Source organism: Mytilus edulis, chromosome 8 (genome assembly GCF_963676685.1).
Source record: "Mytilus edulis chromosome 8, xbMytEdul2.2, whole genome shotgun sequence".
NCBI lineage: Eukaryota > Metazoa > Mollusca > Bivalvia > Mytilida > Mytilidae > Mytilus > Mytilus edulis.
This window is the reverse complement of record NC_092351.1, coordinates 30,206,314-30,231,437: the sequence shown is the minus strand read 5'-3', so window position 1 is coordinate 30,231,437 and position 25,124 is coordinate 30,206,314. Positions and strand designations below refer to the sequence as shown.

At 32.0% G+C, this 25,124-nt stretch overlaps 1 protein-coding gene across 1 annotated transcript; it reads left to right on the top strand.

Annotated features, from left to right (window-relative positions):
- The first annotated feature begins 423 nt into the window (after positions 1 to 423).
- Positions 424 to 24,740, top strand: LOC139486965 (uncharacterized). Its single transcript, XM_071272004.1, has 3 exons — positions 424 to 451; positions 1,197 to 1,240; positions 22,698 to 24,740. The coding sequence occupies exon 3, from the start codon at positions 22,730 to 22,732 to the stop codon at positions 24,293 to 24,295; it is 1,566 nt and encodes a 521-aa protein (XP_071128105.1). The 5' UTR covers positions 424 to 451; positions 1,197 to 1,240; positions 22,698 to 22,729; the 3' UTR covers positions 24,296 to 24,740.
- Positions 24,741 to 25,124: the final 384 nt, after the last annotated feature.

Sequence of the window (25,124 nt, the reverse complement as noted above, 5' to 3'; positions counted from 1 at the left end):
CCCCATAAACACAAGACAACCAATAAAAATTAAGTTAAGACCATTGTTTTCCACAAAATCAAATGCACATGTATACCGTATATTAATTTTACTAAAAAATATAAATAATCTCAACAAAGACATTTAAGATACATGTGTGTTCAAAGTATTTAAATTCTGTTCGTCTTGGTTAAATAATGTTAAAGGGTCTTTAAATAACGACTTTGAAATCTTCACTTGAAATGAAAGACGTATATAATTGCATACATTTAGAATTGAATACTCTATTCAAATAATTTACAAACACAGAACATTGACATGAAACTTCTACTCAATTTAGTCTTATTTTAGATTTTCTATTTTCACCATTTATGTAAGTCTTGGCTTGCTTTCAAAAATATACTCGTATTTAACATTGGCTAGCTATCGATTAGTTCAAACCGCTGATCTGTGTGACTGACTTGGTAGGTAGGTAAGCGTTTTCTTATAATACAGATCTAAAATTTACCCTAAAATTTGAAACAAATTGAAGTGTTTTCAATGTGTCATAACAAATTGTCATGACAACTTCAAATTTAATTAATGTATAAATATACATATATAATATCCCGAATAATTCAACTTTCGAGTTTGTTTTAAGTTATACATAAAGTGTAAGCAGTATTGTTTGATATAGAGTTACCAAGTTATATGTGAGGAATTAACTGACAAATCTGTATTTTTAATGTCCATATTTTGTTGTTTTGTTTAATATTTTTCTGGCTGTTACCATCCTGTTGTCCATTTTGTGGGGGTTTAAATATCCTTTGTATTTGTTTTCCATTTGAAATAAGAAATAAACATTTGTGTTTTTATAGAATAAAAGTCAAATGTTTCATGTAACTCCACGACGAATAATGTTCATTTTTGTTAAACAGAAAACAATCAGAAAGTATTATAAAATACATGAAATAAGTAGAAAAACTATAAAACCAAAATATCATCAATAGTGAAATCTGTTCAGCTATCAAAGTCCACGAGGGTGTCAACAGCTCAGTACCGAGATCAGCGAATACAAAAGTTAAACATTGTCTGATTATAAATTCAGAAAATTTTAATAAACTAAAGTTCCAATTACATTAGGAATTTTTTTTACCTTAGATGGACTTTGTAATTATATTTTTAGGTACATTTTAGACATGTAGTTCCCCACATTTTTTGGTATCTTTATATTCTAGGCTTTCACAGATTCAGCTCTTAGAGTCGAGAGGAAGAAAAGTTCGTAAGTCCTTTTTTTTTACAGTTTTATTCCAATTTCGTTCGTCCGATACGCTTATGTTAAATTCATGTCATTACATCGAAATCGAAACGGAAACCGAAACATTTCAAATCCAAGATGTAAAAATCTATATGACAAAAAAAGGGTCTTAGGTGAAAAGCGAAATAAAAGGTGGGCCTTGTGTGCAACAAAGCTATTGATATTTTATTAATTTGCATAAACAAGACTCAATTGAATTAAAATACGTAAATAGCAATATAAGATGAACCTATATAAACGTTCTTAATATTTCAATTTGGAAATTCATGCGCAGACAGATTGTATTGCTGTAATAACATTATATATTTTTTGACAGCTGTATATAAAAATACTATTTGCTCCCTCCGCTTTTACTTTGCATTAAACTGTAATTTCACTTTTGAGGCACATTTCCTCTAGTATTGATTCAAACAGTACTGGCATTGGCATGGAATGTCGAAATAGTTCTGTCTTTTTTTGGTATGCTCTAAAACAGAAAACGTGGATTGGACATAGTCATTTATTGATTGTCTGCAATAGAACGGTGTAAGCGGTATATTTTCTACAACCGACTTGAAATAGGAGAAAGTTATTTTATAGAATTTCAATGTCTGATTCGAAATGTTGCAAACAATTATGATAGTTCTTTCAAGAACATCATCTCATTCCCCTGCATTTATAAAGGCAACCGAATGTACAATGCATCTAATTTTGACTAAATTGTATTGGTACATTACTACTAGATGATAGTATTAAAATGCCATCGATCCTCCAATGCACACAACTTTTTTTCCCTTTTCAAGAGGACATATCAAATTTATTTTCTTAGGTACAAGCAGGAATAGGATCTGTTAAAACGATGATTATGTGGGTTTTTTTTAAAACTGAAGGCTCTTGTAACTCAAAACTGGCAGTTTTACATAAGTTGTATACAAAACTGACCGGTTTAAATGCACAATACATTTTTTGCCTGGTAGTTATAAAGTTTGATAAGGAATAATATTATACTATTAGAAAAGTCTGCTTGTTTTTGTAGTTAATTTGATTTCGCTAATTTATGATCGAATGCGAAAATTTATTAAACAGACCATTTCTCTTATTTGTGATATGGTCTATATTTCTTTCTATTTCCGTTGTTGTGCAAAGTGTCTGTAGATATCTCATAGACTTCAACACACGAGTTTGAATGTCCCTTAAATGATGGCCAGATGTGGATAATTATCAGTGAACCAGTTATATCTATACCAATACATCCTTATGTATAGGCTATCAAATTTTGATAATTATTTTATTACTATAATAGTTGCAAAAACTATTAAATGCATAAACCGACTGTTAACTAGTTATTTTTATTTGCGTTGGTGACTTATGTCTGATATATAATACCATCTACCAGATTCAAATTATTCTAGTTCAACCATAATCATGTTATCATTGAAAGTATTCATTTCTGTCAGGTAATATGCCACTTTTTCATTGATGAAAGAAGTACTTTATGGTAGATATTTTCATTGGGATGACGGCATAGAAAAAGTACTGACATCATTTCAGAATTGATATTAGATACCTCATTGGTGTGATTTTCTCCAAAATATCTTGATAAACATGTATTCCTCCCGATCATGAGATTTTAGGTTTTTTTTTTAATAAAACCTAATATATTATAACCTTTTCATTTTTCATCAAAATAAGAATCCATAGCATGCATGGCCTTGTGACTGCACCATAATAATTGTATTCATTTGAGTCAAAAAATGGAAGGATCATTTTCAACAAATTCAGTTTCACGAATGGGACTTCTCGTTTTCGAAATGATCTTAAAATATAATGTAAAGAGATATAGGGAGATGTGGTGCCAATGAGACAACTCTCCATCCAAATAACAGTTTAAAAAAGTTAACCATTATAGGTCAATGTACGGCCTTCAACACGGAGCCTTGGCCTACACCGAACAACAAGCTATAAAGGGCCCCAAAATTATATTTAGAAAAAAACAAAAGAACATTTGTTAAGATTTCCATCCCTTATGTTGGGTGAGGATGTCTTAAATATAAAATATTTCGTAAAGTTATGAAACATTTATATTGTAGTACAAACGCAACTGTAGATAATTTTAAACCAAATATTTTTTACTTTATACATGCATGTTTATGAGGAAAATTTTCCTTCATTCATTCGTTTGTGAATTTTTAATCAAGGACCTCCAATATGTTTTTTAAATACAAATGTATAATTGTTTTTTTCTTAACATCGGTAGTATGACCATATGAGCGTGCGAGATTAACTATAACACAACTTCTTTAACATTATTGCAAACAAATAAAAATAATTATATTATAATGGAAATGAAAGGTATAAATATTAGAATAATAATTTTCTTATAAGAGAAATGAGTACAAATACAAAGGCATTACAATCAGTAGAACATCCTAAATGATAAAAACAATGACACAGTCGATACGCCTTTGACACCGAATCAATATTAAACTTATGTCTTCACGCTCTCTGTACTTCTTGTTTGCTATTTTGTTTGCCTCCTATCTGACATCTGTTTACTAACCAAAACGTCACTTACATGTACATGGGTTTCTTTACGTTAAGCAGCCATTTGCCCAAAAAATGTTACTACCATGAAAGGAATATGACAGTTATTGTCCCTTCTTTCCGTAGCCTGATATAGTAACACATTTGTTTGGAAGTTTTCATATAGTACATATAAGCGTAGGTCTATCTAAATGGTTTAAAATCCGTGGCCTCCTACTTCACAGCATGGTTTTGCTTATTCAAATTTAAGCGTCTGCTTTATGTTTATTTTGCTTTATGCTTAACTTTGGTTTGGTGTAGTTGTCAACAACAAATAAAAATAAATGAGCAGGTACTTTTTTTTTAAATAGAATGAATAATTAAATGCGTGATATTCCTTCATACCCCATTGCACTATTTTCCAGTTAGAATCAATATACATTCATTTGAAGGCTGTGAATAAATTTACTACACTGACAGTAAATACAAGTGTATTTTGTAAATTCAATAGCATTATCATGCTTTTGGAGAGAGAAAAAGTGTATACAAAGTTTTTGTTGAATGTAAACTGTATAAGATAAGCCAGGTAGATTTATTCATTTGAAACTTTACAACAGACTTGTTGAGAAGGGATTGATAAAGCTGCCAGTTCATTTAACGATGGCATTTTTTAAAGTTAATAAGATTCACTCATAAGATCTTTGCATCGGAAATAAACTCCTTTATTCTACAACCCTCAGCTCAAACTAGTTCATAAATGCTGGATTGCTACCGGTTATGTACTTCTCGTCAATAAAATGATGATATAATACTTACCCCATAATGAGTGGGTTTGTGCGTGATTTTCATATTATGAGGACATAATCTTTCATTCGGTTAAGTTGAGGTCCGGAGCTGGCATTTCGGTAGCTGCTAGTAGTCCTTTGTTAATCGACGTATCAGTGAACTTTTACTTAGTTTCTTCTGTGTCGTATTCGGAGATCAGGCTGTTGACTCTCTGACACATTCCCCATTTTTATTCTCGATTTCATTATAAACGAAACATATTACCATACATAATATTGTTAAAAGAAAAACGCACCCAAACAAAAACAAAAGAAATAATAAGTTGAGTCCATTTTCTTTAACAATATTTATATGCTTAAACCTTCCTGTTAAATCTTCTAAAATGTATGAATAAAAAGAACAAAGACACTTATTTATCTTCTATCAACACAACATTCTCAAACAAAGGTATGTCCAAAAGAACTTACATTATGTTTATAATGAGCTTGTTTTCTTAAAGGGTATGTACATTACGACTTGTAAATCTTTACCTGATGTGAAAGACGTGTACAATTGTATACATTTAGAACTGAATTCACAATTTAAATAACTTATGTTTAAACAAAGAACTATGAATGAGACCAAAGCGAAACAATTTAGTATGTTAGTTTTGGCTTGCGTTCAAAATGTATTTAATGTTTGCTAGATATCAATTAGTTCCAGTTACTGCTCTGTGGGACTGACTGAGGGGTAGGTAATTTTACATTTTCATGGTATACAGATTCAAAATGTACCTTTTAAAAGTTTATAATGAATCGAAGTGCTTTCAATATGGAATATAACATTATCCAGACAACTTATAAAGTATACATCTTTGGTATCCTGAATATTTCAGCGTTCTTACGTTATATTTGAAGTGAGAGGAGTGTTCTTTGCTATAGAGATACTATTTAAACCGTTTAAAATTGAGAAATATATTGATAAATCTGTATTTTTAAGAACATTTTTTGTCGTTTTGTTTCATGTTTTGTTTCTGTTTTGTTTCCATCGTGATTTCTGTTTCTATGGATTTGAATATCCATCGTATCTACTTTCTATTTTCATTGCATAAATAAAGCCAATCAATGGTTTATAACTCCAAGATGAATAATATTTAATAAAAATACAAAACAATCAAAAAGTGTTATTAGTACAAAAACTCTGAAATAAAAATATGATAAATATTAAAATTTGCATACTTATTCGAGTCCAGAAAAGCACTTTCGACGCAAGGCATTTCTAAAGTATTGTTTTTTTTATTTTTTATTTGTACAGTACTGAGTCAATGTTACTGTCGTTGGACTATCAGTTCCCGAGGTTATCATCAGTTCAGGATTACAGGTCTGTACTGATATAATTTTTGTTTTAAAACTAACTGAAATTGTCTGATTACAAATATTTTTAAATAACTAATAATTCCCCAGGAAAGGTTGTTCTTAAATGGGCTTGGCCATACTGTTTTATGTCAATTTTAGTCAAATCAAGAAAAGGGCTTCGAATGCATGAAATTGACAAAGTGTTGTTATCATTTTTATGTTGCCACCTTTTGTTTTGGTAATTTTTGTCGTATTGCCACTGTCTTATGGCAATATTAAACGCAACTCATCTTTAAGAGGAAATGAACTAGTGGTGATCTTCTATTGTCCTTCTCAATTCATTATTTATGTCAGGTGGGTTGCAAGATTTGTTAATTTCAATTATTTTGTTAGAATGGCCTTACAATTTGTTTGTTTCTTATTAAAAATACGGAGAAGGGGTATAATTGCCATGTGACAACACTCAACCAGTGACAAACTGACGTGAAAGGTAACAACTTTAAATCACGAAACGGGCTTCAACAAAAAGAAATATTCATATTTCATGTTCCGATATAAACGCCACGAAATGACAAAAAAAGTTCAAAAAAGAACGGACGGCATATATAAGTATTGTGCGAGTCATTTTTAATGTCATAACCATGTAAGAGTTCTTTTTTTTTAAATTCAATCTGATGAACCCTTGCTCAATCTTAGATATATAGTTTGATACGATCATTATGGATACCATCTTGATAAGATAGTCGAGAGTCTATAATACAACAGGAAGGATAAGGATTTAATAACATTATGTCAAATTTTTTAAACAGACCATTTCTCTTCTTTGTGTCATGGTCTCTATTTCTTTCTATTTCTTTTGTTGTACAAAGTGTCTGTAGATATCTCATAGACTTCAACACATGAGTTTGAATGTCTCTTTAATGGTGGCCAGATGTGGCCATTTCGCGTTCTCCTTCCACTTTAATGTAAATTCGACAAATCGAGAAATCGAGAAAGCTAGTAAGCAACACCACAAAAACACGAAGGCAAAAACGCAAAAACAGGAAATCGATTTCTCGACTTCGCGTTTTTGCTTTCTCAATTTATTGATTTTCGGATTTGCGAATTTCTCGATTTAGCGTTTGCAGAGTGAAAGTAGAAAACGCAAGAACGCAAAAGAAAGAATGTCCACATCTGGCCATCATACCCTCTGGTATCTTTAGCCCCGCTTTTCAAGCAAATTAGGTTTATTGGCTTGTTTAAAGATTTTTACTGTTCATGAAACTGCCGTCTTCCCGTCTGCACACGAAATTTTTAATCTCTCTACTAAGCAAGTAGCACTTGCAACACATTATCGCCCTATTTATTGTGGTATCCGGTCAGCTCTATGATACAAAATCTTCTAGATATTTTATCACCAAAACAAACTTTAACAAATTTAAATATCAGGGGACCAGTTATATTGATACCAATACATCCTTATGTATAGACCATAACATTTTGACCATTGTACTGCCCCATTTATGGGCATTATGTTTTCTGGTCTGTCCCGCGTCAGGTTAAACTTGATGATTAAAGTTTCTGGTCGAGGTAGTTTTTGATGATGTTGAAGTCCAATCAACTTGAAACTTACTTTTAGTTCAGGTCCTGATAAAAAGTTTACACATCCAGTTCAGTAAGAAGTGTTTCAGTGTAAGTTGTCGTGTTTTTTGAGGCAGAAATGTTTTTGGAATGACAATATACAGGTTTAAAAAAGCTCAAACAAAATTCATACTAGACAGTGGTCACTTCGTCTGAAATTTCACTGTTTCAGTCCGTGAAATTATTGCACAATTGGTGCAATACATAACAATGGAAAAGAACTGTTCAACTACTTTTACAAGGCGAAAGAGAAAGTCGAATAGTGAAGCTAGCAAACAATACTTTTTTAATCTGAGCATGCAAATCCAAGATTATATTATATATTTGACAATACACATATTTGCAGTTTTTCAAGGCCATATTGGCCTTGTGTTTGGGAAATTACTATGCAAATATATTCTGACGTCAGGAAATCTAGGATTCTCGACCTGTTTAAAGAATATTAAATGAGAGCAACGAAGCGGAAACAATTTGTGTTAACAAAACGTTGATATTTTTATAATCTATGTAAGTCTTGGCCTGGTTTCAAAAATATTCAGTATTGACCTCACAATTCGGATCCAAATTAAGATTTAAAAAGTTTCTTTATATTGAACTATTATACGGATATTTAAAAGCCAGGGAAAAATACAAAATAGTATACTCATAAGTATTCTGTAACCTGATTTTATCGGAAGTGAACGGATGCATTTAAATAGTTGTTTACTTTGCAGTTTACTTTGCGGTCCCCGTTAAAATATTGTCGTTTTTATTAAAAAAAAAAAAAAGGTACTGTCGGTAAAGTAAAGGTACATGTATATGTTTTTAAGCGGAAATTATGAACTGTCGGCTAAAACATAGGAAAATATAACATGTTTTTATACTCGCTACGAAGTAGTAGAAAGCTCGGAAAACATTGCCTTTCTCTCGCATTTAACTTATAGCTTGTACAAATATGTTACTTATAATCCGGCTATGAAGGAATTCGTACTTTTATTTGTAATTTACAATTCAACTGTAAGGGGAGGTGTTCGGATTATTGATAGACTGTGTGAACGGCATGCTACACAAATAATTCAAATATTAGATACGTGCAAATTGTAAAAAATCATTTAGAGGAAATATAGTTTTTTGTGACATCTAAATTTAAGCAATTATTACGTGGTTGGACTTCTAACGTAGAACCAATCACTTAATCCCTCTGGTAAATTATAAAATCCATCACATACATGTATATTGTCCCTTAGCATACTAGCTTTAGAAGACTATTCTTTAACATCCAATCACTCTGACATTGTCAGTCCTTTGACCCTACCCTATTGGTCCATCGAATATTAGTGTGATATCCCATCGTTCAGGTAACAACCAACCATTGCACCTAACGTGACATACCATCGAACTAGAGCTAACAAACAACCATCGAACTTTAGCGTGAGACACCATTGTACATTAGCGTAGACCGTCGAGCGTGAGACAGCATCGTAGATTAGCGTGGAGCATCACACTTTAGCGTGGCTAACGCACTTATGAGTACCATTGCCTACATTTATATTATACATGTGCTCAATTACTTATCCGGTATAAAAATAAATTGTATCCGCCTGAAGTCATTCATATTTAATCATAAATTTGAAATAGTAACATTTTTTTTACAATTTGATATTAGAATTTCAAATAGTAATATCCATTCAAAAAACTAACTATGTAAACAGGACGGCTTCTGATTTTGTATTGTCAATGTCCCTTTCCTTAAAGATAAAATGTTCCATTAGCTCCTTCTACTGTAGTATATATTTCTTATTTCTTAGATAGCTTGGTGCTATGGTTTGGCAGAAGGAAACACAACGTCATTTTTGTATTACTTTAACACCTGTTGATTCTATCTGCTGAGATTACATCGAACGTATCCGCCTGTTAATGTTTTGTTTATAATATAGATATAGGAAGATTTGTAGTGAGTGCCAATGAGACAACTCTCCATCCAAATAACAATTTTAAAAGTAAACCATTATAGGTTAAAGTACGGCCTTCAACACGGAGCCTTGGCTCACACCAAACAACAAGCTATAAAGGGCCCCAAAATTACTAGTGTAAAACCATTCAAACGGGAAAACCAACGGTTTAATCTATATAAACAAAACGAGAAACGAGAAACACGTATATATTACATAAACAAGCGACAACTACTGTACATCAGATTCCTGACTTAGGACAGGTGCAAACATTTGCAGCGGGATTAAACGTTTTAATGGATCAAAACCTTCTCCCTTTTTCTGAAACAATAGCATAACATCACAACATAGAAAAACACATTATACATGTGCTCAATTACTTATCCGGTATAAAAATAAATTGTATCCGCCTGAAGTCATTCATATTTAATCATAAATTTGAAATAGTAACATTTTTTTTACAATTTGATATTAGAATTACAAATAGTAATATCCATTCAAAAAACTAACTATGCAAACAGGACGGCTTTTGATTTTGTATTGTCGATGTTCCTATCCTTAAAGATAAAATGTTCCATTAGCTCCTTCTACTGTAGTTTATATTTCTTATTTCTTAGATAGCTTGGTGCTATGGTTTGGCAGAAGGAAACACAACGTCATTTTTGTATTACTTTAACACCTGTTGATTCTATCTGCTGAGATTACATCGAACGTATCCGCCTGTTAAGTTTTGTTTATAAAGCTAAAATTGTTAGGAGCTGTCATCCACAACAGCAGCTGGGCATTGCTTTTTTTCCCTAAAAGATAAAGGTTTTAAGTAAAACAAGTGTGTTTGATCACCGATTCTCGTAAAGGTTTGGACACATGTTAATTCATAATGTGAAGCTATAGAAAACAAAAGATGCGGTATGAGTTCTTATGAGACAACTATCGATCCAAGTCACATATATCAATAGTATACAAGTTAAGTACTTCAACGCGGAACCTTGGCTAACACTGAACAGGATGAAAGTGCCTGCTAGAAATCCTTTCTTAATTTATGTATAACTGTCATTTTGCTTGTTTTTTCTGTTACCTATCCAGACATCGGAGTCGGACTTCTGTTAAAAAGAATTTCACTGTGTGTATTGGTGTGCTTTTGTTTATTCTACGTTGGCTAGAGGTATAGGGGAAAACTTGAGATCTCACGAAACAGTTAAATCCTGCCGCATTTTCGCGCCTTTCCAAAACCAGCAACCTCAAGCCTGTGTTAGCCTGATATGTTTGTTTTCATTTGAGTTCATTAATTTGTTAAGTATGATGATTTTTTTACTGAACTACATGTAGTACTTATTTTTGTTTAGTGGCATGCTAAAGATATCCGATGTTTCCAGTATTGAAGACTCATTGGTGGCGTAGGGCTGTTTTACGCTCTTTAATCGCGTTGTTGTCTTTGACATATTCTCCTTTTGCAATGTCAATATCATCTGATATAAACATTTCCTAATATTATCAAAAGAAATTCAAAGGAAATTGGGAGTCTAGTTCATGGTTGTCAACAGTATCCATGTGTTTATTTTTCTGGTAATCTTCTAAAAACTATGAATAATTTGAACAAAGTCTTAATCTTTTAAAAACACAACATTCTCAAACAAAAAGTAAGATCAAAAGTTCTTTTAGTTTGTTTGGCTTATTTGACGATAGTGTACAATGCGAGTTGGAACTCTTTACTTCAAGTGAAAAAAATGAACATCTGTATACAATTTGAATTAAAAACGCTATTCAAAATATACGACAAGCATACCTTCTGAAACTTTTCGCTTTTTACACTTAATGACCTCATCCGTCTACATTTTTGAGATCGGAAGTATGATATATGTAACACAGGGTAGATGAGCTTTCATTTGATATGCGACAACACCATGTTCTTGAAAGTTTGATTTTTGCACTTAATGACCCCATCCAACCTATTTTTGGGGGACGTCAATTTGAAATTTGAAATGTACGTTTAATATTCTTTCATTTGATATGCGACAACCTTACCATCTGAGAAATTTGAATGTTTGCACTAAATGACCCCACCCTTCCCCCTGGGATGAAAAGGGGGTTTAAAATTTTCATTTTTAAGTAGAGTTTATTAAGACCTTCAATTTGATATATCAGATGACCCCATTTGACAAAGTGCAAATAATGATGCAATATCAACTATATAAATAGAAGTTATGAAACTTACAAAGTCAATGCAAAACATGAAAATTTCAAATTGATTTTTTGGTGTTTTTTTCCATGGAATGTTTTTGGTATTTGGTCAAACATATAACTATGTCAACTTCTTCAATTTCTAAAACATTTTAAGTGGTAAGCTCTTGATGATTCGGAAATACATGCCTCCGCTCGCAAAACTTGAAACTGCATTATTTCTAAAACGACAATAGATATCTCAAATCTGTTAAATGATAAATGATCTACAGTTGAAGGACAACATTATAGAAAAAGAATGTGGACAATTTCAAAGTTCACCAAGGTCACAATTAATCATCAAATATATGATGCAATACAAAACTTGAGAACCGGAAGTCGTAGAGACATGGGACTATCACCATTCAACTCAGGACTACTTGACCTTTCAAATATTACAAGGTCAAGGTCATATTAAAATGCGAAGGTCAAGGTGAAATTTCATCATGACTTGACATTGACCTCAAATTGAAGGTCATGAACTACTGATCATCTTTGCAGTTTATAGTAGGTTGATATCTGTTACCTTTAAAAAGATAGACACACAATACTACACTTTTAAGAATCATCCCGTCGTAACTTTTGAACAGACAGTCGGACTCTTTTGAGCTAAGTGTATAAAATGTAGAGCTCGTCGAGAGAAACATTTTATACGCTGTAAGTATGCAGCAAACTCTTATCGTTTTCTTAATATGAAAGCTTGAAATTGCAGCTTAATTTTTTTTTTGCACTCGGTGACCTTTGACCTTGGGTGCAAATTAAAGGTCACATGAACTTAAGATTATTGGTGTAGGTCCCAAGTCTTTACGACTTCCGGTTCTTGAGATACAATTTTTCAAAAATTGTTTATATTTTTCAAGGGAAATAACTCCTTATAAGGATTAACAACAAAATGATTGTATATGTTAATTAACATTGCCATCTGGTCCTGTACAAGTTGCCGTTTTCAAATCGATTCTGTCTTGAATACATTTTGAGAAAAATGTAAAAGAAAGAAATTGCTTCAAGGGGACATAACTCTCATAGGGAATGATGAAATCCTTAGCAGCCTCACATGGTAACACATCATGATGAGATCTAACTATTGTCCAAATAAGGTCATGATATCTTTAGAAACAACGAGGGGGGGGGGCATGTCGAAAAAAAACAATAAAAGGGAGATAACTTCTAAAGGGGATGATGAAATCCTACACAGCCTCATCTGGTAATACTTCATGATGAGGTCTACCGATGGTCCATATTTGGTCTTGATAACTCCAACAGAAACAAGGGGAGGCCATGTTAAACAAATGCTGGATGAAAAAAAAAAAAACAAAAACAAAAAACAGGAGAAAAACAATAAGGTCTTTCCTCGCGGAGAGGAAAGACCTTAATAACTGATTTTTGTTAACTAAGTGCTATGAATGAGACTACCAACGCGAACCAATTTATAATAGTTATTTAAACGTTCTATTTTTACGATCTGCGTAAGTCTTGGCTTGCTCCCAAAATGTATTTAAATATTGACTACATATGTATTTTTTTCATTTGCTGATCTGTGGGACTTATGAACGGTATGTTATTTTACATTTTATGTTAATACAGATCTTTTAACTTTAAACAAATTGAAGTGCTTTCGATATGTCATCACATATTGTTGTAGCAGATATACTTGATATTCTGAATAACTTTACTTTCGAGTAATAGCAAGTTCAACCTTTAAGCGTAGATTTAAAAATTTAAAGCATTTAAGAAGGTGATGAGGATTCTCCATGTATTAAACCAAAGTTACAGTTAACAAACTTAGAAAAATGTCCGTTATGTTTGACACATGATTTCCAGTTAGAATACATTTTATTAGATTTAACACTTTTCCATTTATACCACATTTCGCCATTTTCATCCAAAATTAAAAAAGCGTCACAGTCAAAATCCTTTTTATAATCCATAAAATAACAATATATTTGTTTGCTGTTTATCAAAGATTTATAATTGTGTATAAATTTGAAATAGGTTACCCGGTTTCTTTTAAGATTTTTACTGTTCTTCTCCGTATTTCGATACGCAAAGGTCAAGTTATTTAAATTCGATGATTTTGGCGAACAAAAAAAGTGGCTGGTAATTTTTTAGAACGGAGAAGATTAGGAAATAGTAAATAAAAGTTATTTTGGACAATGTGTCTGTGTCGTTATGAAACTATATTGCTCACAAAACCTTCAAATTTTAAAAATCATTTTATAAAAGAATGGCAAGTTGACAAAATAGTAAAAACGTCGATTTTTTAGCCGATTGATTTCTAGGACTTTTAAACGCCACCGCCGACTGTAGCGCCACATAATCAATACATAGGCTGCTATTGTTGCTGATAGAGCTTGACGACAACGGACGTTTTCAATGACTTGCTTTCCAACTGATTATGTATAATGTCCTTGCTACTTATCAGTGCTTTTTCTGGACTGTTTTTTTTGTTGTTTTTGTAAGGGATTTATTCTACCGGTCGAGATATATATACAGCATGACCGGGATAAAAGAATAAAATCTGTTTCCTTGTTTACATTTCAATATGTCTGTCATAAATGTTCGTCATTAGTTGAAGTATGTCTTAGCTAAACCTGTTTATATAGTATTTTGTGTAAATTGTAAATTTGTGTTTGTTCTCTTTAGTTTCGTTATCAATATTGTGTTTATACCTTTGAATTCAAAAACAAAAATCCTACGCTCTAGTTGTATGTATGTTATCTTTGCTGTTGAGAAGCTGTCTTTTTGACAACACAATTGCATTATTTAATTATACAATCCCTAGCATGGTTTATGTCATGTATAACATGAGCGTAGTAGGCTTTATCAGATACAAAAACAGTACATTTGTTGAGAAGACTTTATAGAACATCCGTAATCGTAGGATTAAATGAATTCAAACCCGTGTCCTCGTAGTCCACTGCATGGTTTTAAGTTATTTAATTATAACGTCCGTTTCCGTTTATTTTGTTTTATGCTTAACTCTGTGTTTGCGTTGTCGTCAACAACAAATAAAACAAATGAGCTGGACAGGTACGTTAAAAAATTATTGAAATAGATAGCTATTTAATATAATTAAATGCGCGATATTAATTAGATACCACATTTGAAGTATAAGCCAACTTTTTTTTTCTTATTTATATTTAATCTAATTACATTCCTTTGTTGGTTTTGAATGAACTCATGAACTCATGACCGTAACAATAAATACACGTGTATTTTTTTTAATTAAATAGTATAATAGCAACAGTACTGTCATATTGAGTATGTGTTAAATGTTAATTGTATTAAAGAAGCCCAGTTGATTTATTCATTTAAAACTTTTAAACAAACTTATTTTCAAGGGTTATAGTTACGAGACGGTTGAAATTACAGATGGCATATTTTGAAACTAATATTGCTTCACTCATAGGGTCATTGCATCGGAAACAACACATTTATTCTAAAACCAGTTGTTGGCATGATGCGAGTTATATTTTACTCATATATTTTATGATACTTAACCCCTAACAGGCGGGATTGTGCTTGATTTTCATATGAAAAGGACATATATTTTCATTCGGTTTGATAAAGGTCTGAAGATGGCATGAAAGTGCCTGCTAGAAATCCTTTGTTTATTTATGTATAACTGTCATTTTGCTTGTTTTTTCTGTTACCTATCCAGTCATCGGAGTCGAGCTTCTGTTAAAAAAAAATTCACTGTGTGTATTGGTGTGCTTTTGTTTATTCTACATTGGCTAGAGGTGTAGGGGAAACTTGAGATCTCACGAAACAGTTAAATCCTGCCGCATTTTCGCGCCTGTCCAAAACCAGCAACCTCAAGCCTGTGTTAGCTTGACATGTTTGTTTTCATTTGAGTTCATTAATTTGTTTAGTATGATGTTTATTTTTACTGAACTACATGTAGTACTTATTTTTGTTTAGTGGCATGCTAAAGATATCCGATGTTTTCAGTATTGAAGACTCATTGGTGGCGTAGGGCTGTTTTACGCTCTTTAATCGCGTTGTTGTCTTTGACATATTCTCCTTTTGCAATGTCAATATCATCTGATATAAACATTTCCTAATATTATCAAAAGAAATTCAAAGGAAATTGGGAGTCTAGTTCATGGTTGTCAACAGTATCCATGTGTTTATTTTTCTGGTAATCTTCTAAAAACTATGAATAATTTGAACAAAGTCTTAATCTTTTAAAAACACAACATTCTCAAACAAAAAGTAAGATCAAAAGTTCTTTTAGTTTGTTTGGCTTATTTGACTATAGTGTACAATGCGAGTTGGAACTCTTTACTTCAAGTGAAAAAAATGAACATCTGTATACAGTTTGAATTAAAAACGCTATTAGAAAAACTGATTTTTTTAACTTAGTGCTCTGAATGAGACTACCAACGCGAATCAATTAATAATAGTTATTTAAACGTTCTATTTTTATCATCTGTGTAAGTCTTGGCTTGCTCCCAAAATATATTTAAATATTGACTACATATGTATTTTTTTTTCAATTGCTGATCTGTGGAACTTGTGAACCTTATGTTATTTTACATTTTATGTTAATACAGATCTTTAAACTTTAAACAAATTGAAGTGATTTCGATATGTCATCACATATTGTTGTAACAGATATACATGATATACTTGATATTCTGAATAACTTTACTTTCGAGTAATAACCAGTTTAACTTATAAGCGTAGATTAAGCACTGGTGGTTAATATAGAGTTACTAGTTAAACCAGTTATAAATGAGAAATATATTTAAGCTCTATTTTGTTGTTTTGTTTAATTTTTGTTTCTGTGTTTTCATCATGGTGTTTTATGGGTTTGAATATCTTCTTTTTATTTGCATTAAACAACTTACCGTTATGTTTGTTATTGAATACACGTCAAATATGTCATGGTTTATAACTTCAAGTCGAATAATATTTAGCTAAATTAGAACAATTAAAAAATCACAAAAAAAATTATAAAATGAAAATATCATTAATACTGTAGCGAAATAATATCAATTATTTTAGTTAAATCCAGAGAAGCACTTCTGGCTTAAGAAATTTATAAAGCATTGTTTTGATTTTAAATCAATGTGTTGAAATTTCTTTTGTTGGACTATCGGTCCCCGAGTATCATCAGTTTAGTAGTCAGTACCTGAGATGATTTTTAAAAACACCTGTCTATGATTGTCAAATTATAAATTTAGAAATAATTAATACTTTAAAGTTTCAAATTCATCAGGAAAATTTGACATTAGATGGACTTTGCTATGATATTTAGGTTCCATTTTGATCATAAACTCCTCCAACTGTTTTGGTACTAATATATAATTGGCTTTCACAAACTCGGCTATGAGCACACCTAATGGAATTAAATCAAGATAAACGCGTCAGATGCACAAAATTGATAAAGTTTTGTTCTCGTTTTCCATGTTGCATACTTTATGTTTTGATATTTTTTGTTTATAGCAGAGTCTTATAGCTATATAGCCCAGAACTCCGTGTATTCATCTAAATGTAAAAATGAACAGTTTGCTATCTTTTTGTCGTGAATGAACATATGCATGCATGTTATAATTTAATCAATATGCAAAAGCATAGACATTTACAACATATTTCACAAAATATACAACATTAATAGACAACAGAGACCAATATTGTAATACAAAGTTATATAAAGTTATGAGACTATACTAGATTGAGTATTCCGTACAGATTTTACATAATTGCATAATTTGATAGTACTTTATAGAAGCATGTTGTATATTCAATAGTTATTGATTATTAAAACAAAAACGATAATACTTTGATAAACAGTATGTTCGTACAGATCTATAAACTTGCCAAACATGAACAAAGTGGTATTCGTTTGCAATAACACACATTTTCCAATGATGGGGTTTGTGTTGTTTAGTCTTTAGTTTTTCTATGTTTTGTCTTCTGTACTATTATTGTCTGTTTTTATTTTTATTTTTAGCCATGGCGTTGTCAGTTTTTTTTCAATCTATGAGTTTGACTGTCCCTCTGGTATCTTAATTTCGTCCTTCTTATTACACCATTCACATAAACGACTTTTTTTAGGGTTATTATTAGTACGAACTTTCATATTTAACTTCAATGTTCCACTACGTAACTTTGATAAAGGACAAACATTAATGATATAAGAAAGATATTTTTAATACACACTGATGTAATTATGTAGAAGGGGAAGGAGGGTACAAGATTTGCTTATTTCAACTATTTCTTAAGAAGTCCATGAAATGCGTCTTTTAATATTGATACGAATATATGGTATACTTGCCAATGTGTAACTCCCAACCATAGACTATGTGACATATATGTTAACATCTTTGGAATACCATGCGGCCTGTAACAGAGAGCAAAATTCATTTCATATTATTAGCTACATAATTGAAAACTATAAAACAATTTAAACCTGAAACTAACGGCATATATAACTAATGTCTGAGACATAATCTATGTGATCAGCAACAAATACGTCATTATGAATAGTAAGAATATCATCACTGTACAATGAAGGCTAATGAACAAAGCCGTGTATTCATATGAAATGGGCGATGTTTGATTATTCTTTCAGATAAAGCGTTGAATTTAGGTTCCTTCGTTTTATCTTACCCATGGATGTCATAGTCCTTAAATGCATTCATTATAGGGATACCTACCTAGATTTACCTGGCGTAGACGTGTGTATAATATATTTTGACAATTCTCTTCGAAAAATTACTTGTGTGATGAATTAAAACGTCTGATTTGTAAACTTTCTTTTTTTTTTCAGGAAAAGGTTACTCGAAAATAATAATACTCTAATTTTGTGAAAATAAAAGAAGTGGTAATTCTTACCTTTCATTCCTTTAGTTTCAATGATGAAATAATAACTTGCACTCGTCAAGTGTCCAGTTTGAAGGTCATTTAAGTCAATGAACATATGCATGCATGTTATGATTTAATCAATATACCAAAGCAAAAAACGTATGAAGGCAAACTTATACTTACTTTACCGACTCAAGTTGTGTAAGATTCTATAACAATGACTGGTTCACATCATAATACGTAATAGCGGTAAACTGGGTAGGGAGCAAATGACGTATGTATTAAGTTAAAGTTTGCAATTGCGTATAAAACTTTGTCAACCAAACGTTTTGCTATAGGCCTAATTGCAGAAACATGCCGTTCTGTATTGGTAAAGTTTTTGTAACGTTCGTTTGCGTATTTAAGGCAATGGAAAGTTTGTGCGTCAAAAGTATATCATAATAGGGCTCTTCGCGGTTAGTTCGGCCATATTGGATAGGGGGCAGATTTTCATAATGGAGATAAAATTGGTGTGAAAAATACGGGAAAACAGCATTAAAACAGAGCAGTTGCTTGGAAACACACATAGGATTTTTCCATACTTTCATACTATTTCCACCTCTTTCTAAAAAATCTGCTCCCTATCCAATATGGCCGAACTAACCGTGAAGAGCCCTATTTTTGACTTTATGCAGAAAATTCCCCCTTTGACATATTGAATGCTTCATAAATAATACATGGATACAACGTAAAACTATTTCCTAAAACACTGGAACAAGTTTATCTTGATTGGTTAAGTGCACTGGAATGAACCGTTGTATAGCAATCATCGAATTCCCTAACAAAATATTATCACGCACTACAGTAACTTGTATAAATTGCAAACCGTTTAAGTTACCTTAATACATGTACAAGTTTTTTTTCATTCGTTAAATGCTTTCACTATTCCCGATATAAGTTACTATACAGTATGTATGTTGAATGTATTAAGGTGGTACCCAACACCTTCACTAAGATTAATTTGGCTCGTTTGATTTTCATAAAATTTTGATAAAGTATTTACTTTGACCCTTTGACAAAAATACAAAGATTTCAAAAAAATTGAACCAACCGTTTTATCATCAAAATTACACTGGTTACATAGCAGTTTGACAAACAATAATTGTGATCATAGAGATGCTTAATTTTTCCTTTACAACACAACGTAACTAAAACGTTTAGCTGATTTTAAAGATGTAGTGTTAGGTACCACCTTAAGGAACCAATGTGATAATCTTTTGTTCTAATTTTCATCTTATAACGAGGTAAGGAAAAGGAATCTATTAATGGTCGAATGCGTGAATGCAGTGTTACTTTGAACAGATATATCAGTTCCTTTTAACATTTATATCATAATTACGAAAATTCAATCTGACGCAATCTTACTCGATCTTGCTTCCGCACAAACGATCATAAATTTTTGATGATTCTTATATAAAAACACACCTATGTGGGATATGTCGAGAGTCTTTAGGAGACTGATTTTACAAAATAGTGTCAACATTTTTGAACGGTACATTATCTCGTATTTGTTGTCACTCATATTTTTTGTTGATTAAAAGAAATTTAATGTACGTGAGCATGCTGTCTAAACATCTATTAATGAAGAATTTAATCAAATGAAAAACCTGTGGATTCAAGAGGGGAACTTCGGTATATGGCTTACAGTATACTGATTTATTGCTTCCAACTTGTATGTTCTTATACGGACGTTCTTATAAAGAGTCGATCATTACTTCTATTTAAGGAACCTCATTCCATTTTTCTTAAATATTATTTGTGTTATTCTAATAATTTGTATAAAATGTGAAGTTCAAGCTTATTCAATTACTTATATCTTTCATTTGTAAACAATAATTTGGAACTGACAGGAACCAATACCAAGACGTCTTATAAGTTAAGTCAGGCAATGGCAAAACGCGAGAAAGAAGACTGATATACTCTTTTCGAATGTATTATGAGGTCGTTGATACAAAACTGAATTACGTAACTGAAAGGGTCTATCAATACCCATGCTACGTCAATCTTTAAAGACCAGAATGTTGAAAAACAGTAGTCCTACCTCCATTACAATTATGTTGTTGTGCCCGCATATACAGCAAAGCCCAAAACAACATTGTTTTTGTGTGTGAAGCTCATAACATAGACTGAATAATTATTGAATTAGGTATTGATAATTCACTTTGACTCCCAACATATACCCCACGACACTTACTAAAGAGGGAATCCTGTATAAGCAAAGGTATGTTCTATTTTCCTTTGGAACGGCAAACAAAGATAAAGGAGAGTATTGGATACCTAAACTACATAGATGTCTTAACAAACAACAATATATTGCTAGTTCTTCCAAGTGCTCAACGAAACCTCTTTTTAAATCATTAACATCAATGTTATCAACAACCAAAGCCAGGCTTCAAACTTATTGTGATACTGTCTATTCTAGAGGTAGCGGGAATCAGATGTGGATTCTAAAGAATTTCATTCATCTTTTATAGTACATGCAATCAACGACCTTTTCATCTTGCACTAGTATTAAAACGTTTGACCTTTCTACACTGAAGACCAGTATTATTCGTTCCATATTAAAAGACAAATTGAAAGAGTTGGAATTGCTTAGTTTCATAAAAAAAGAATGTTTAACGTATATACAAGTATCTTGCCTTGAGAAGGACTGAATTCTTCTTTGTTAAGAATCACTCTGATTTAAACAACAAAAATCTCTGAAACTGACACTATCAAGATTCTTGATTGACAGCATATTTGTTACATTTGGAGGACGTGTTTTTCAACCAACTATCGGCATTCCCATGGAAACCAATTATACCCCTCGTCTTGCCGACTTGTTCCTTTATTCAAATGAGGCTAACTTTATGCAGGAAGACACAAAAGAAGTTAGCAATATTCTTAAACTTTACTTTCCTCTTTATAGATGATGTGCTCTCACTGAATAAAGTTTGGTGGTTATGTTAAACGTGCTATCACATCGAACTAGAGATAAAGAAAAAAAAATACATTTTAGTCTGCCTAATATCTTCAGTTACATCTAAAAATCAGCAATGAGGGTTGCTTGAATACAAAGCTTTACGACAAAAGAGATGATTTCAGCATCTAAATTGTGAACTTTCCATTTTCACGTAGCAACATTCCAGTAGCGCCTGCATACGGAGTATATTTATCTCCCAATCGATAAGATATTCCTTCTTGGGCTTGTATTTCCTATCAAGATTTCCTTGAAAGAGGCTTGCTGCTTTATAGGAAGTTAACAAATCAAGAGTTCCAAGAAGTGACGTTAAGATCATCCTTTCGTAAATTTTACGGCTACCATCACGAGTTGGATGATTGTTATGGAATATCTGTTTCACAGATGATATCCGATATGTTTCTAATGTCATAACTACAATCCCGGTCCCCTTTCACGAATGTGACCTACCGGATTAGACTATTTACTTGGTTCGTAATAACATGAGCAACACTACGGGTGTCACGTGTGGAGCAGGATCTGCTTTCCCTCTTGAAGCACATTAGATCACCCCAGTTTATGGTGGGGTTTGTGTGTCCAATCCTTAATTTTCTTTGTTGTGTCATGTGTTCTGTTATTTGTCTGGTTGTCTTTTCCTTTTTAAGCCATGGCGTTGTCAGTTTAATTTCGATCTACGAGTTTGAATGTCCCTTCGCCCCTTTTTTAAAGTCGTAACATGAAGAAATGAAGAAAGAGTCAATTCAAAGATCAAAGCCTGAAGTAGTTACATAAATTAAAACGGAGCGAATCTGATAAAGGTTTTAGGTGAGCTATTCCTCAACCAAATATACTTTATTATTTCTATATGTATGTGTCATTCCATTCACACGGAGCGTACGAACTAGAGTATTGGAATGCAATGGATGTGACAATCGTTTAAAGATGGGTCTTGTGTGCAACAAACCCTTTGGAAATATCAATATGATGATTATGTTTGCATTTACAAGCACTATTATATTTTTAAAGTGCGTTAGATTTGAGTATTATGTGAACATATATAAACGTGTATTATATTATATTTGAAATGTTCTTTTGTAATATACGAATTTGAAATCATTGCACAAATATTGTGTTGATCTCTTATTGATAACAATTACATATAAATGTTTGTCTGTATGATGGTGAACCACTCAACCACTCCCTTTGACTTTAAATCACAATTTTTATTTTTTTATTTCTAGGCATATTTTCTCTGGCATTGTTTGAAGCAGTAATGGCAGTAATGGCACAACATGTCCGTAATGTTTCTATTTTATTTTTGGTATGCGATGAAACCGAAGACGTGGATAGGATAAGGAAATTTATTGGTCGTCTTAAACGGAATGGTATAAGCGATATATATTCTACAACCGACTATACGCTAGAAGATCGTTTTTCTGATAAATTGCAAGCTCAAATTAAAATAGTCCAAAAGATTATGATAGTACTTTCAAAACAATCATCTCGTATCAATGCATTTAAAAGGACAATTGCAAGTACGGTGTCTCTAATCGTGCATGAACCACCCATGTCTGAACTACCGCGTTGTACTATAGTTCCATTGTTATTAGATAATGAAGTCGAAATGCCATTTCTTCTTCGGTGCAATGATCCGTACCTTTTGTGGGAGGATGATGACGGAGTAAAGTTAATCCGATCGTTATATTTTATATCTGATGAACAAGCAATCACAGGAATTGTGAAACTGATGATTAATTTATCTACTCAGACAAACGCAGTGCGTAAATCGAAAAGGCCACATCTTGTGCCAGATAGCGCATTGCCTGACACAAAGGCATTGGCAATGTCCTATATGCATCATTGGGGTGTATTTATAAATGACAAATGCCTAACAGTGGATATGAACAGGTTACACAACTGTGCTTCTTACGAGAGACTTTGTCTTGATGATTTATTTAGATGTTTTAATAGCGATGATGCCATACGAGTTATTCGAGCGACTGGAGTTACAAAGTGTAACCTTTTGACTTTGTTTGAAAACGTTCAATTATACGATGATTTAGTAACGATTTTCAACGGTATTTTTGAGGCGGCGACAAAAGACAAACAATATCGCTATTGGTACCAGTATCGCCGAAATGGACTATTTCCTGCTGATCGTGCCGAGCTAGCATTCAAACCATTAATAGACGCTAGAGCTAAATATATGGACGGGAAGCTGCACTCACCAGAATTTCAAACGAAAGAATCTAGATTGCGTTCACTAGCACAATTCCCAATTAAAAGCGAGAGGGTAAGAGATCTTATAGCAGAAGCCGGGTGTTTCAGTGTTAACCATATTGACTATATACAATGCTACGAATGTGGCGCATGTCTTCGAGTCTGGAACATTGCTGCATCGGAGCACAATTTTTATTTTGAACATTGTTCCTTACGTGAAAAGAAAAAGGAAATTTCTGAAAAGATTCGTTCAAAAGAATATCGAGATCTATTAGTAGGGGATTCATTTGATAATCCGTTAGTAAGGTATTTTACATTCACACTTTTATCAAATTTGAAGGAATATAACGTTACACATCTGAAGCAGTTTGCCGAAGCAGGCTTCTATTATTTAGGAACAAAAGAAGACATTCTATGTTACTCTTGTTATCTTGGTCTTACAAATATTAAGGAACATCAAGATCCTTTGGAGGTTCATTACAGATTTTCACCGAATTGTAAACATCTGAATACATTGAACGATAATACTCGTCGACAATATGAAATGCGAAAGGAATCTTGTAACAACTCAGACCAACTCGTGCCTTACTTGGAGGTGGAAATTATGCTCTACAAATAAGTTCGGTCTGATGACGATTTCTTTTAAAATATTCATCATATAAGGGTGTAAAAATTTACAAACCTGTAAAGCTATAAATATATATTATGTAAAAAGACAACAATTATAGTAGAACATGTATATAAATTTCCATTTTTTCTAAAGGTAACACATTTCAAAAGCTTAAAAAAAATGCAATGATATAACAGGAACTAGAAATATTTAATAGTATAAGCTATTTTTGTTCTTCTGAATATGACATTGCAGAGAAACATTTGTATATATTTTAACTGTGATTCGTATTGGAATTATTTCATGAGATTGAGTGTGAAGTTAACATCCCGTACTGTCTAGAAATAATAAAAGAGCTTAGTTCAGTCATGCTATCAACAATATCAATATCAGTTCAAATTGTCTACACGTATGAATGAATTTTTATTATATGACATCACATAAAAGATAAAAAGTTGCTTTTAAACTATTATGGTTAATTGAGGCATTTTAAATCCAAACGTAATATAGAAAAATTAAAATAAAAAAAAATATCGAAATCCGTGGAAAATTCTAAACAGAAAGTCAATAAGCAAATGGAAAAAAGCTAAAGCTCAAACACATCAAAACTAATGTATAACAATGATTATAACATGGATGATAAAATAAACATTAGAATGCTTAAGAATTCAGATTTGACCAATATACAAATAATACAGTAAAAGACAAAATTTCAAAACAAAAGTTGCTTACAAATGTTGGTATATTATACTGTATACATTTTGCATCCTTGCCTTTTAAAACTGCGGATGTGAGCGTAAATAATCCGAAAAAGCGCTTCGGATGAATGAAACATATT

Excerpts from the sequence above, each read along its gene's own strand:
- LOC139486965 (XM_071272004.1), top strand. The coding sequence starts at position 22,730 with ATGGCAGTAATGGCACAACATGTCCGTAATGTTTCTATTTTATTTTTG.